Below are 15,189 nucleotides of genomic sequence, written 5' to 3'. Positions count from 1 at the left end.
CTGTTTGTAACTTCTTGCTGTTCAGTTTGAAGGGACAGACATGAGCGAGCTTCCCTTCTGAGAAGCAATATTGTGATGTATTTGGGGGAAGTCAAAGTTATTATGTAATTGCAGTTAAGGCTATATCACTCTCAACTGACTGTATAAGCCTCCTCCTTAAAACAAGAACAAATAACCCAGTGATGTTGTTATAAAGACGTTTCAATTTAAAGGTACTTTTGAATTCTACTACTTTGTCATGTCTGATTGAAACTACTTTAACTTGAATGTTGAGTATGCTAGCATGAGCTGTGGCCAGTCATGAAATAGCCTACAATGGTAAAAGGTGCCTAGTTTTGTGTTGATGGAGAAGGCTAGAGAAGAATCTTAAGGAGAGAAAGAACAAGATGATATAGAGAGGCAGCCTAAGCATCTTTAAAAGCTGATCAGGAGAGGCAAGAACGAGGAGATCCTCCATCAAATCTGTGCCCTCCTGGCAAGGAGAAATCGGATGAAGACTGTGATATACCTGGCTGAGCTGTTCAGTCAGGGATTCTTTTACACTTTGAGTTTTTCAGATGCTCATGATGTGCACTTTACTAAAATATTAGAAAAAGAGAGTAAATCTCACCCTTAGGGTGACACACATTTAGAAGTAAATATCGGCAACTAAAAGCAACATGCAAAATCTTATTCTGCTTAGACCTGTAAGTATGTGGTAATAACTGTTTTAACTATGAAGGCTGCCGAGACCTTGGTCCATCAGAGACCTTGGGGCAAAGCAGAAACTGAGACCCAGGCCGAGTGTGAGGGACTCACTGGGCACTCTGGGAAGGGGCCCGCGTCTACCTCTACCAAGGACTCCTAATTATCTCCTTTCCTTCCCCATCTGTGGGAGGATTTAACCGACTTCGTTGTGACTTGAAGTCCTGTTCATTAGAGATTATTTGCATCAACTAATGTCATTTTTGAAAACTGCAAATACCTCTGGGAAGTATTGCTGTGACAGTGAATTTTCTGGGTGAATTCTGATGTACATGCAGAGCAGAGTATGTAGGGAATGGAGGTGGGCTGCAGACCAGTGTGGGTCTCAGGTGGGCTACAGAAAGGGTGATGGGAAGGGACCAAAGCCTCTAACAAAATTATAGGTAAAGAGCTCTGTGTGTTCCCTCATCTCTTTATTCTTGGTACCCACAATCAGGTTAGTACTAGAGCAGTGTTGTTTTTTTTTTGTTTGTTTTTGTTTTGGTTTTATTAATTTCAAATGGGCCGGATCCGGCCCGCGGGCCGTAGTTTGCCCACGGCTGTAGAGCAGTGTTTGGATAGAGTATGTGGTAAACCTATTTTCATAAACTAGCCTTGGATCCCATAATAGAGAATCTGTGGGAAAATGAATTCTGATTTCTAAGTAATTAGTGAACACACTCTGGGCCATGGCATTGGTAAATTGAGACTGGCTTCCTTTGAATTTTCATACTTTACAAAATGTTTATATGTAACAACCTTTTATAATTACTCTGATTTGGTACGCTACTGAAGCACCCTCCCTCCCTCCCCACCTCCCCCGGCAACCCCCAGTAAATTTTATAGTACTCACTGGTGCACAAAAGAGAGCTGAACTTAAGATAAGCTATAAAAAGAAACAGAACAACCCTGGTGTACTGTATTTGTTTAAAAAAAGTATCTACCTGATTTTCAATTCTACTTACAAAATATAAAAATTCAGAAACACTAACACAGCTCATTGCTATCCCAACAATTCATTGCTTTTTACAAATAGTTGATCTGTTTCTAAACTCAAATTATTAACTAATGAGTAAAAACTGAAGGCAAAGAGTGTGTTTTCTGGAACTGAAAAACATGTCTTCTGGATTCCATGGTGATTTTTAGGTGGCATACTGAACGATAAAGTTCCTGCTTTTAGACTGCCTAAATAAACCAGCTGTCTTTCCGGTGACCTTGTGGATAAGTTTACATATACCAGCACTGAGTAAAGTTGTCAATTTCAAATCCTTATTTTAATATTGAAGAGTTGATGTTCTACTTTTAAAGATGGCACATACAATTATGAATGCATTTTTAGGGGCTGGGAAAATTATAATGTATGTCATAACAACTAACTCTACTAGAATATATATGAATGAGCTTGGCTGAGGAGTTTCCTTCATTATTATAATTTAAGAAATATTAAATATATAATACATAATAAGATAAAGGTTCCAGATTAATTTCCTAGTAATATTTAAGAAAAATACTCACTTAAAATATTGGCCTGAATAAGAGGACCTCAGACATGAGGTAAATGTACTTGCCAGAGAGGAGAAATATCTTAAATGGAAAAACTAAATTTCCTAGACTTCATCCTGTGTCCCCTTCTCCTTTCGTTTTCTTCTGAGACTAGAGCTTGTGTAACTGACACCATAATTACATATGGTTGCTGTATAACAGCAGAGGATTAAAATGATTTCATCATAATCTCCTTTCCCACCCCACCAGCTGTCTCCCTACCCCACTGCCTGCCCCTTCCCTGAGAAGTCTGCTTGCTGAATAGAGAACTCACTTCCTTTTTTCCAAGGGTGTAGATAGCAAATGAGTTGCATTTTAATGTTTTGTTTTCTTAAAAACCAAATGTTATACCTTATGTTGAGATAACTGTGGAGCATAGAAATGCCTGTGCGACAAGGGACTAAGGCACCATTTTTTCTTTCCCTTTTCTTTTCTGCCTTGGGAGCAAAAGCAAAGACTAATGGGACCGCCAGGTACTGGTCAGTCTTCTGAATCTTGGCAATATCTGTATCAGCAAATGTCACTGGGTACTGGGTGTCAAAGGCTGCCATGACACCAACTTAAAACTCTGCCAGGAAATAACTTTCTTCCATTAGAAATAGGGAAATAAAGGCACAACAGTACCTTATACAAAGATGTTGGTGAGTACCAACAAGAAAATCTTGACAACTTAGGACAATTTTGAAATGTTCTAGAATATTTGACAGAGAAAATCATCCTTTTCTTGATTATGACACCTAAGAATATGAATATATCTTTCTAGCTGTTTTCTTCTCCACCAAATGCACAATCATGACATAAGTCTTTCTCCAATGACTAATGTTTGGTACTAGGTGTATGCGTGTTTATACATCAGCTTGACTTACCAGCAGATATTTTCTTAGTAATTGCATTTTTTTTTTTTTTAAAAAAAAGAATCAAATGGATCAATGTAGTTTTCAAAGGAGTGGTCTTTGAAAATGGCGATAACATTGCAGGCGAAAGCACTGGGAAATAAACTTCACGATTTAGGAATGTGTCAAGGAATGGAGAAATAATGTGCAAAATCAGAGTATCATTTGTCACCTAGATACAACCTTAGTATCCAGAATGGCCCCAATGCGATTAGTTAGGGAGCAGCTGATGGTTCTCTGAGACACTGGTGTCAGTGGGGCTGGTGGTGGGGAAAATGCTGTCAGTGAGATTGGCAGGCAGACTCTAACCCTTGCTACTGAATTCCTTCAATGTGAGTCTTCTACACGATGATGTCATAGACACGGCCCACTCTGCCGAGCCACTCTCTCACAGCCTGGCGAACTCTGATGTCCGTTACGTGACAGGTCAGCTGGCTGATGCATGGGAACACCGCTGGCTGGAGGGCCGTGAAGGTCGGGTCTGGAAGGATCTGAATCTGATTGAGAACTGTTAGCACCATGTTGGTCCATGCCTAAGAGAAAGGATTTAAGAGAATCATCAGCTTTCTCCTGTGGTTTCATTTGAACTCTCAGGTGTGGCTAAGCCCTGCCAATTTGCAAATGAGTTTTCTCAGGCTTTAGGCTGTAATAAATTAGTCTTTACTAATAAATTGTCATTGTAACTTTATATTTACAGAGACTTATCTAACATTACGAATACCTTATTTTCAGCTTTCACAAACTATAAAAATCTTATTTACTCCTCAGTTTTAAAAACTCTCTTGCTTTTTCATAGTGGGATTACTATAGGACATATAACACTTTTAATCAGCAGTCACTATAATGCCTAGAAAATTTGAAATATTTCTATTTTAATATAGGATAACTTTTAAAATCATAAGCAAATCTCCAAGACATGAAAAGCAATTAATAAGTTATGTTATTTGTCAAGAAGGTCATCTGTTAAATAATCATCATACATCACAGTTTGGTCTTTTGCAAATCTATGATTTTTGTGGATTCTGAATTATGAAGTTGAGTTCGGCACTCAAGATACTTTAGTGGAAAATAACACATCTTACAAGAGATTCATACTATTTCTAAATTTATGTTCATTCAAAGAATATATCTCTGTATAGGTTCACGAGAGAGATCCTAGGGCCCAAGATTGTCTAATTTATTATGCCCTTAGCAGGAGTCCACAATTTCAGGAAAACATTGGATTGTTTTTAAAGGGCTCTCTACGACTCCAGATACCCTCTATTTGTTTTCTCCCCATCTCATCTATTCTTAAATTGAACAAAACAGTACCAACACTGTTTCCTTCTCAAGCTCATTTTTTAAATGTACGATGGAATTACAAATATGAAATATATGAATGAACAGGCACTCAGAGCCCTCTGAAGAATGAGAATTTTTATGTGCTCTGGATGGGTTAGGAAAACTTGAGATGAAAACAATTCATCAGCATAACCACCTTTTTCCTTTATATTATTCTTCCTAACTATGGAATTTCTTCAGATGATAAACTCAGGACTCCATACCAGCTAAAGTACACCCATTAAAAAAAACTTCATTGTTGAAAGTATTACATATGTCTTTTTTCCTCCATTACCCACTTTTAGCCCACCCCGGGCCTTCACCACACTATTGTCTGTGTCCATGGGTTATGCATAGATGCATACAAGTTCTTTGGTTGATCTCTTCCCACCTGCCTTCCCTCTGAGATTTGACAGTCTGTTGCATACTTCTATGTATCTGCATCTATTTTGTTCATTATATTCCACATATGAATGAGATCATGTGGTATTTGTCTTTCTCTGACTGGCTTACTTCACTTCGCCTGAAGTACACCCATTTTATATGTTTTAGCTTCCATCTTATTTCTCAGTAACCTCTGTTATAACCCATAAACATAATTCCTTAAATTTTCTAGTAATAAAATGTCAGTTTCACACTGACATCACTGATACAGGCAGATCCCGGTCTTAGTCTCGGCCCATCCTCTGCCTTTGGAGGGAGACTAGGTCGCTTACTGGTGTCCCTCAAATCTTGGACAGTGTGGGAGTGCCCTGTGAGGGGGCGTGTGCATGGTTAGAAGCCCAGCCTCCGGCACTGCTGGGGCAGTCCGCCCCGCACTGTCTGCCCTGCAGGGACCCACCTGGATCTGCGCCTCGGCGTCCCTCATGGACACACTCAGGGAGCTCCCGGTGGAGCCAGAGCGGGGCCTCTTCTCCCGCAGCAGCTCGGGGCCTGCGCTGAAGGAGTGCCGCATCTGCCCTTGGTCCACCAGGTGCTGGGGCCGCTGCAGCAGCGGCGAGTCCGGGCCCCTGGGGCCCAGGGCCTCGCCCTTCTTGTCCACTTTGACCTCTTTGGGGAAGGAGGGCAGGTTGTGCTGCTGCTTCCTCTTCTTGTACTCCGTCATCAGCTTGGAGATGGTTCTGTCGGCCGCCATGCTGTAGATTTTGTTGCCCGCGCTCTCCCACCACTCCTTCTTCCTGCCGGGGTCCTTCTTCTCCACCTTGGGGCTGGGGGGCAGCATCAGCGTCTCCCCGCTGCCCGCCCGCAGGCTCGGGGACTCGCCCCCGTGGTCCCGCACCTGACTGCGGTCGTCCTCGGAGGGCGTGTCCTTCCCCGAGAAGCCGCCGGTGGACGGGGTGGAGGACTCGGACTGGAAGGAGGGCAGGATGAAGCACGGGTCGCTCCGGAGGACGGGCGCCTCCTCCAGGCTGCTCTCCAGGTCCAGGTGCATCTGGATGTAGTGGTTGCACAGCTCCATGCACAGCTTGTGAAGCCGCTTGACCAGCCACACCCAGTCGGCGTTGCTGACGGGCTGCACGCTCAGCGAGGGCAGGCGGGCCCGCCACTGCCTCTTCTCCCTGCCCCTGGGGGGGCTCACCTGGGCCGTCTCCTCGAAGATGTCCTCGTCCTCCGAGGAGCACTGCTGGGAGGAGTCTGAGCTCCTCTCGTCGTCCTCGAAAAGGACTCTCTTCACCTGCTCGGCGGTGATGGGTTCCTGGTTGGTGAGCACGGCACAGACCAGCGCGTGGAAGTAGATGTTAAAGCTCATGGCCGACTGGCGGTAGAGGTTGGCGGCGCCTCCAATGCCCGACACTTTCTTCAGCAGGCACTTCAGGCCCGGGCTGGTGTCGAACTCCCTGGCTGTCCGGTAGGAGTCCAGCAGCAGGTCGAAGATGACCGCCAGGTTCTGCATGGAGATGTACCGGAGGAAGCCGGCCAGCTTGGCGTCCGGCACTTGGATGGTCTTCTCCTCTCCAGGAGAGGGGCCTTTGACAAACTCTTCCAACAAGATGTCATACAGGTTCTGGAGCAACACTTGATGAGACAGTAAGCTCACCACAATTTCCCTGAAAGAGACGCTGCCAATGGAAAGAGAGGGGACTGATGAGTAACCTCCTGCCTTGTATGATATTTTAAAAGCATCACACATTTCAGAATGACACATGCAAAATCACAAACTAAATTACTTGCATTTTAATGCCTTCTTTAAAAGAAGGGCATTACACAATAACCATTTTAATCATAATAACTGGAATTCCTGACACTTTTTAAGTTATGACACTAATTATCTACAAGCCTTAGAAAAATAATACAAGAGTTTTATAGCAACTGGTTTATATAGGCATAATTATGAGATAGGACACATTTTATATCTGAGTAATTAACCTATCAAATAAAAAAGTAATAGTTTCTGTTGAGTTTTATTAATTTTAACTGGATTTTTTCTTAAACCCAATATTTTTAGCAATCTTATTGAAGTTTAGCTTTCTAAGGACCAAAACAGTTTAACTGTTAATGCTTTAGATGCATATATGTAAACATAGAGGAGAGCCAAACATTTTCATTCTACTTCTGTGAAAAATGCCATTGAGATTTTAATAGGGATTGTATTGAATCTGTAGATTGCTTTAAGTAATATGAACATGGAATATCTATTTCTTTGTATCTCCTTCGATTTTTTTAAACAATATCTTGCAGTTTTCAGAATATAGGTCTTTCACCTCCTTTGTTAAGTTTATTCCTAGGTATTTTATTCTTTTTGGTATGTTTGTAAATGAGCTTGTTCACTTCATTTCTCTTTCTGATAGCTTTCTTTTCTGATAGTCTTTAGGGCTTTCTGTATATAAAATCATTGCATTAGCAAATAGTGACAGTTTTATTTCTTCCTTTCTAATTTGGATGCTTTTTATTTATTTTACTTTGGTTGCTGTGGCTAGGACTTCCAGTACTATGTTGAATAGAGTGGCAAGAGTGGGCATCCTTGTCTTATTCCTGATCTTAGAGGAAGAGCTTTAAGTTTCGCACCATTGAGGATGATGTTAGCTGTGGGTTTGTAATATATGGACTTGATTATGTTGAGGTACTATCCTTCTGAACCCATTTTATCTAAAGTTTTTATAAATGGATCTTGTATCTTATAAAATGCTTTTTCTAAATCTACTGAACAGATCATGATTTGTATTCTGTTAATGTGGTATGTCACATTGATTTGCGGATGTTGAACCATAGTTCATTTCAGAACCATCCTGAAATGAATTTTGCTGGATAGTGGTGTATGATCCTTTTTAACATATTGTTATATTTGATTTACTAGTAAAATACTTGAAAAATGAGTAACTGGCAATAGCGGGAAACTGGGCATAGAATTGGAGAGAAGCATGTGGGATATTGGTAAAGCTCTATTTCTGAAGGGGGGGTGACAGGGTCATAGTTATATTTTGTAGGTACCACACACTTAACTGCTGTACTAAGCATCTAACTTTTGGAAAAATCACACACTCTCCCTAAAATAGAACTAGTTTTGATTCTGCTCAACCACTTGGGAGAAGTGGCTCAGCCTCTCTGAATGTCTCCTCAGAGATGAATGGCAGTGGCAAGATCTAGCCCAGGGGTGGGCAAACTTTTTGACTCGAGGGCCACAATGGGTTCTTAAACTGGACCGGAGGGCCGGAACAAAAGCATGGATGCAGTGTTTGTGTGAACTAATATAAATTCAAAGTAAACATCATGACATAAAAGGGTACGGTCTTTTTTTTTTTAGTTTTATTCATTTCAAACGTGCCGGCTGATCTAGCCACTATCCTTCACATATTGTGCTCAAATATTTATCAGCATCACTTGCAGTTTGTTGGAAGTTTAAATGGGAAAACTTTAGTAGTTGCCTTTAAGCAGGATGGTAGTACAGGCACTCCTCATTTTATTGCACTTCATAGATGTTATGATTTTTAACAAAATGGAGGCAAGATCCTCCACCAGCGAAATAATTATGCCTTGCTGTTTTGTTTTGTTTTTCTTTTGTGCTACTTGCTTTATTGCAGTGGTGTGGAACCAAACCTGTAAGATCTCCGAGCAGTGCCTGTATTTAAAAAGATCAAGGTTCTTGTGGCAGGGCCACACGTATTTTTTTGTCTCCTGACAGCTGTGTTTCTCATTAAGAACTTTATGTATTTCTCACTGACACAATATGAATCACACCTCAAAATTAGTTATATGTATGATGCTATAGATACACAGAAATGTGTCCCCAAATTCAAATGTTGAATCCTAACCCGCAGTACCTCAGAATGTGACTATCTTTGGAGAAAGGTCTTTAAATAAATAATTAAGACAGTGGTCGGCAAACTCATTAGTCAACAGAGCCAAATATCAACAGTACAACGATTGAAATTTCTTTTGAGAGCCAAATTTTTTAAACTATATAGGTAGGTACATTGTTAACTTAATTAGGGTACTCCTAAGGCTTAGGAAGAGCCACACTCAAGGGGCCAAAGAGCCGCTTGTGGCTTGCGAGCCGCAGTTTGCCGACCACGGGGTTAAGAGATGAAGTCATTAGTGGGGACCCTAATCCACTAGGACTGGCATCCTTATAAGAAAGGGAGATTAGGACACAGGCAGGTACAGAGAGGAAACATCCATCTAGAAACCTAGAAAAAAACCAAGCCTGGGGACACCTCAGTCTCCAACTCCAATTTCTGTTGCTTAAGCTACCCCACTGTGGCAGCCCTAGCAAATCTGAAATGTGGGAAAGTTAAAAGGCTAACAATCTGGTATGAAAGCATTTGTTAAATGACTCTGCAAATATTTCCGTATTCTTAGAGAAAACTTGGATTATAATTAGGAAAGTTCCTTTAGACCCAGTCCTTGCTATTTATAAGACTTTAAGTGTTTAAGCTTCGCTGCTTACCTTTTCTTGGTGTGTCCGTTTGGCTTTTCATCAGGAGGCAGTTCAATAATGAGCTGACAGGACTGGGCATGGTCGAAGGTGTTAGGAGTCTTTGGTGAGCACTGGGTGTCCAACATAAACACCTGTATGGGTACAGTTCAGAGATCCACCTGACTCAAGAGATTAGCTGGCAAGTTGCTTTTCTCTCTCCTCATTTTCTCACCTATGAAATGAGGTTGATAATGGTTTCCTACCAGGTATATTTGTCAAGAGAATTAAATAAATTAGTACATGTGTATTACATGGGAAAAACATTAGATAAGAATAGCAAATATTCAATAAATGTTAGCTGCTGACACTAATAACACTACTACTTCTAGCATGTGATAATTCAACACTCTCCAAAGAGCTGGCACTGATGTTTAATATTAATTAAAAGTAAATAAAGGGAGGTGATGTTTGGAAAAGATCTTCTCTGATTGTGACATCTGTTTGGTACCTTATTCTATCCAATCCAAAAAAAAAAAGTTGGGACTTCTCTTGCTGTCTAGTAGAGCAGTGTGGCCACATCGTTAGTCCCGATAGGAGAAGTGACTAAGAGAAGGGTAACCACATCCTACATTTTGACCCACGTGATTTCATTTTACATGACTTAACCTACTTCCCTTTGAAAATATGAGTATTTTAACGAACTTTTTCTTTCCAAATTTTGTAAGCATTATCAGATTACTGGGTTATGTGAAGAGTGAATATAGGAGGAAGGTTTGGGACTGAAGAAGAAAGAAATAATTAAGAAGTAAAAGATTCACTAAATGGTCTTGGCTGTTCTCCATGAAGGTTCTATTTCAGAATAGGATTCCATGGCCATTTTCACTTCTTACTGTATGCACCTGGGGACATTCTTTAGCTAGCTAGGTGTCATGGCTTTATATTTAGAGAAGCCGCCTCTTTGGCTTCTCTAGTATTATAACTTTTGACATGTGCCCGAAGAAAAAGTACATGGTGAAACCTGCAAGGGTAAGGACAGTTTAACTTTACTGATCAGTTACATTCAACTCTATTAAGAAACTTGTAAATGTTAAGCCCTGTCCTCTGTATGGGAGAAGAGAAAAATATCAAATAAGTGTGCCATCCTTAGGTGCTTACAGTCTAGCAGTGACAAAAATATTTCAGCAAATACTTAGAAGCAGTCTGAATACCTATTTGCCCAGGGCTCTAGGGGATGCAACAAACAAGAGATGATGGGGAGGAACATCACGCTATCAATTGGATTCAAGTCATTCCTGGTAAAGAACTGTACTGGCAAAAGGTAAAGGTCCCTAAGGGAGTGAAAGGCAGCTGGGGACTCCCAGCAATGTGTCAAGCTTCTAGCGCCGCTGGGATCAAAAGGCCCAGCCCTTACCTGCTGAGCCATGGCTCGGATGCGCCAGTACTCGGCCTCGGCACTGGGGGAGGAGGAGGGGGCTGCCACCCTCACCTGGCAGCCTTCCCCACCGAAGCCCTCGGTGCTGCTGTGGAAGCAGCCCAGCAGATCCTAGGGAGAAACAGCAGTCATTCACCGGGTGTCTCGGGGTTGATGGCAGTAGGGTCTGACACTGTCACTAGGTCTGAGGCTGCCTGCTATGAGGACGGCAGAATCCAGGTGGCCAACTCGGCAGGGAACTATGGAGGACTGGACCCTGCTCTGGTTCTCTCTCAGCATCTTACCTTCACGGGCTTGAGTGTGGCAGAGAACGCGTCCTGCAGGGCACAGCAGGCCAGCCTCCACATTTCTTCCGTGAACACGGGGCCTGCTGTCACGAGAACGTACCTGCCAGAAGAAACCAAGACGTCTTAAATCCATACATTTTACTGCTGCATAGCTTAGACCCTTACAGACGCACATTTGTTCCACAGTGTCCTTACAGGTTTTGCTGTCCCATCACTCTTGCTTCAGTCCATCTGGTGTTTCATGGTCCTACTACTACTACTTCCCAAACCATTTTAATGTAAAAATATCAATGGATCCCCATTCCAAACAGGCCAATGTTTACACTTAGGCTTGCATGCAAGACTGTATACATTCTGTACTAATTTTTCTGTCTAGCCCTATTGTCCATACTACTCCGTTACCAATAACAAAATGAAATAAAAACCCCTTTTGTCACTTGTAATTCTTATCTCCATGTATTTGTTCATGCTATTCTCCTGCCTGCAAAGTCCTGATCTGATCAAGTATCATTCCTAAAAGCCCTGTTGACCACCTGACTGCTGTCCTTTCTCAGCATTTATAGTTACTCCTTACTGTGATGATTCTTCATAGGCTCTCTGCTCCTTGAGGGCAGGGCACTGTGTAATGCCTACACAATAAATATTTGCCAACTGAACACAGAAATATTAGCATAGAGTTATTTTTATAAAAAACAATCTAAAAAGTAGATTGTTACCACAAAGGATAATTTAATTCCCTTGGATTTCATAATAAAAACTCCAGTTTCATAGAGAGTCAAGGAACCCTTTTCTCACCTAATACAGGAGCAGCCCACTCTGGAGATGGTTTCCGTGGGCTTGGCCACACAGGCTACCAGTAACTCGAAGAGGTCCTTCAGCATGGTGTTGATCATGCTCTCATACCTAATGTCTGTAGGAAGAAGCACAGCAAGTTTCACTCAACACTATTGCAAAAGAAGGTGCTGCACAGGAGGGAAGTCTGAGTGATAAGAAAATAAATATCTGTGATGAAAATATATAATATCCATTTTTGATTTATCAAGATAAAATATGTGGTTCACTTTTATGTGCTCAAGAACATTTTTCATAGTTAAGTATATCATTTATTTACTTAAGTAGAATATAATATATAGCCTGAATACTAGCTAGTAAAACATTTAAATTCTTGAAAAGGTGGTGGTGGGGGGCGGGGGAGAGATGAAACATACTTTCCTTACTGCTGATAGAATTAAATTGGATTAAAAGCTATTGGAAATCAACAAAATCTCTCATCCTACCACTCCCTGAACCCACTGAGTCTGGTCTCCATACTACCCCCAGGCTAAAGAAAATAAGACTTCCAAAAATCACATTCTGTTTGCCCAGGTCAAGGAACACATCAGTATTCTTCTCAAAGTCCTTGTGAGGCCACAGAAGCAGTTTTTAGTAGAATCCTCAAGGGCCCCATACTGAACAAAGCAGCTGGTCAGGAACATCTACCCCTAGGGATCCACTTGTCAGCCTACATGTGCAAACACCCACTTCTTTTCTTTCTCAATTAGGTCCCCCCTTCCCCCAAAAGGGTAAATCTTTCTGCTAAGCTTAGTAGAGAACCTACTTCTTACCTTTGCTTTTTGACTCTCCCTTGGGGTCAAGTTCTCATTAATTTCTCTAACCCCTCCTTAGAGGGGAGCCTCTCACACCTCTTCCTTTATACTTCTGCATGCCTTTCCCTTTTCTTTGCAACCTCTAGAGCTAGCAGCGACATTCCTCCTCTCAAATTTCCAGATCTTCCCATACAAGAGTCATGAGCAAGAATGTTGCCCACTGGTACCATGGCAGTCAGATCTCCCCTGTGTCTGGCTCCCTCTCTACCCGGACTTCCACATACCCCACACTTCCAAGTCTTTTTTCAAAGTTCCACAGATATAAAGAACCTTATCTTCACCCCTTAACCTGTTAAGCAACTTCTTGCCCATAATTTCAGCCTTTTCTAAAACCCTGCCTCCTTCACTTAGCCACCCCAGATGAAGCAGGACAGTAGAATGCAACCCCCAGGCTGCAGGGATATTTCTCCCTTTTAAATATATTATATACTTGAACTTGCCTCCCCTCTCCTAATGCACAGATATCCTAGACCTTATTAGGTATCTTACTTTCGGTCGCACATATATTTTAAGTATTCTGTTAGATCATTTTTTAAATTAATTTATTGTCCAAAGTTTTATATATGTCTCCTTTTTCCCCACTTGACGCCCCACTGCCCCAGTGTCTGTGTCCATTGGTTATGCTAATATGCATGCATACAAGTCCTTTGGTTGCTCTCTAAAACCCCATCCCCTGCCATTTGTCTCTCTGTTAGGTAACAATTTCTTTTTGACCATTAACTATTAGAAGGCTGGTCTTGACCATGTAATTCTATGTTAATAATTCCCAGGACAAAAACCATGCACTGGTATTTGCATTAGGGATTTAGTAAGCTCTTATAGACAATGTTGCTGCCTGCTAATGAAACATGCCATGTGAACTGCTCGGGCGCCAGATACCTGAGTGTATAAAGCTCTGAATGTGCTCCACCACCAGCTCACAGGACAGACCGATGGCATGCTTGAAGTTAGCCGAGGCCACATCCCAGTAAGAATGGTCTTTATGGCTACGGCGGAGCCAAAGGGACATCACAGGAAGGAGAAGATGAACAACTGCATAGATACCAAACCCTGGTCCTGAAAAAGAAAAGTCAGCATCAGAATCGTGACTCCAGCAACTCTCTTCTAAAAAGGGAAGCTTTTTGCCATCTTGGCATTGATGACCTCTTCTGAGGGAGCGCCCCATTCTCTGAGAAAGTGCAGGAAAAAACAGTTTACCACTGATTAGGGAATACAGATCTCCAATGGCGTTTTTCTTTTTTGTTTCTGCATGATTTTAGTTATGCAAGTAATACATGAATTCCAATAATCACTTGATCAACTACTTAGTCCCCAGATGGAAACATACAGATACATACTAGTACATGCATATAAGAAAATACCCTTAAAATGTAAGTGTGTATATATATATATGAAACAGAGAAACAGAGTTGTATTTCTTATTTATTACTTTTATATAAATAGGAAAATGTAAATCTTGGTCTACATGTTGAATTTTTGCTCTTAACAATATGTGCTAGAGATCATTCTGTGTCAACAAACTTATGTAATCCTCATTTTTATTGCCACATACTATTATTCCATTGTATGTTTATGCAACAGTTTACTTATCCATTCCCTTAAAATGGACATTGTAGCGTTTCTCTATTTTGCTTTACACTTGGGTTGCGGGTGAATTTCCCGCCAAAATATAAGATGGCGCGTTAAAATGCCTATATCTTTTGAAGTATGGGTTCGATTGAAATGAAATATTTGGTAACACGCAGTTACAATCGGCCCGAGTTTACACGTTTCCCGCACTCCACCGCAAATCTATATGAACCGAGTTTAAGACGGCTCCCTCGGAGTACGCGCAATTCACGCGAGCCGACTTAACTCGTTTCCCGCAACCCAAGTGTTTATAGTCAATGCCATAATGAAAATCTTTGTAAGAAAGATGAATTTTAAAAATTCTGCTTACAAAAATGAGGCATCCTTTTTATAATCAACACAGAAAACACATGAGAATACAAAGAAAAAAGTACATTTTGAAAGTGTGTGTGTATATTTATAAATGTATAAAATTTCATAAAGTTGAAATTATACTCCATATTGTATATGTGTATATATATTTTAATGTAATGCCTTATAAACAATTATTCATGTCATTAAATATTATTCACAAATATTCATTTTCACGTCTATAGAATATTTATATGCTTTTCCCATACTTAATTTAACAGATTTAGGTGTTTATATATATATTTTTTGTATTTAAGATGTTTTAGCATATATATATATATATATATATATATATATATATTTGTCTTCATTACCGTTAATTTCCTTTGATGATAGATTTCTAGGAGTAGAATTACTGGGTTAAATTCACACACTTAGTAGCACTAAATGTGAAAGCAGAAAATGGTAATGACCAATAAAAGATTTAGAGGCAGTGGCATATAATTCATTCTGTAAAATACCTGTTTATTTTGGCATTTAACACTTTAACATGTGAGAGTAGCTATTATGA

General features: G+C 40.8%; 1 protein-coding gene across 2 annotated transcripts in view; it reads right to left on the bottom strand.

The window, feature by feature from the left end:
- Window positions 1–1,558: 1,558 nt before the first annotated feature.
- The window catches only part of ARFGEF3 (ARFGEF family member 3), a 128,570-nt gene continuing 114,939 nt past the window's right edge, over window positions 1,559–15,189 (bottom strand). For both annotated transcript variants that reach the window (XM_070417769.1, XM_070417770.1), the window contains 7 exons: window positions 13,578–13,754; window positions 11,848–11,962; window positions 11,050–11,152; window positions 10,745–10,876; window positions 9,364–9,485; window positions 5,320–6,538; window positions 1,559–3,691 (listed from right to left, as the gene is read on the bottom strand). In XM_070417769.1, coding sequence (XP_070273870.1) covers window positions 3,500–3,691; window positions 5,320–6,538; window positions 9,364–9,485; window positions 10,745–10,876; window positions 11,050–11,152; window positions 11,848–11,962; window positions 13,578–13,754 — 2,060 coding nt within the window. In that variant the 3' untranslated portion in view covers window positions 1,559–3,499. The remainder of the gene's footprint in view (window positions 3,692–5,319; window positions 6,539–9,363; window positions 9,486–10,744; window positions 10,877–11,049; window positions 11,153–11,847; window positions 11,963–13,577; window positions 13,755–15,189) is intronic.

Source organism: Myotis yumanensis, unplaced genomic scaffold (genome assembly GCF_028538775.1).
Source record: "Myotis yumanensis isolate MYYU_CA2020_CCGP unplaced genomic scaffold, mMyoYum1.0.hap1 SCAF_6, whole genome shotgun sequence".
In the NCBI taxonomy this organism is placed as follows: domain Eukaryota; kingdom Metazoa; phylum Chordata; class Mammalia; order Chiroptera; family Vespertilionidae; genus Myotis; species Myotis yumanensis.
The sequence above is the reverse complement of the archived record's forward strand: the minus strand, read 5'-3'. Positions and strand labels throughout refer to the sequence as shown.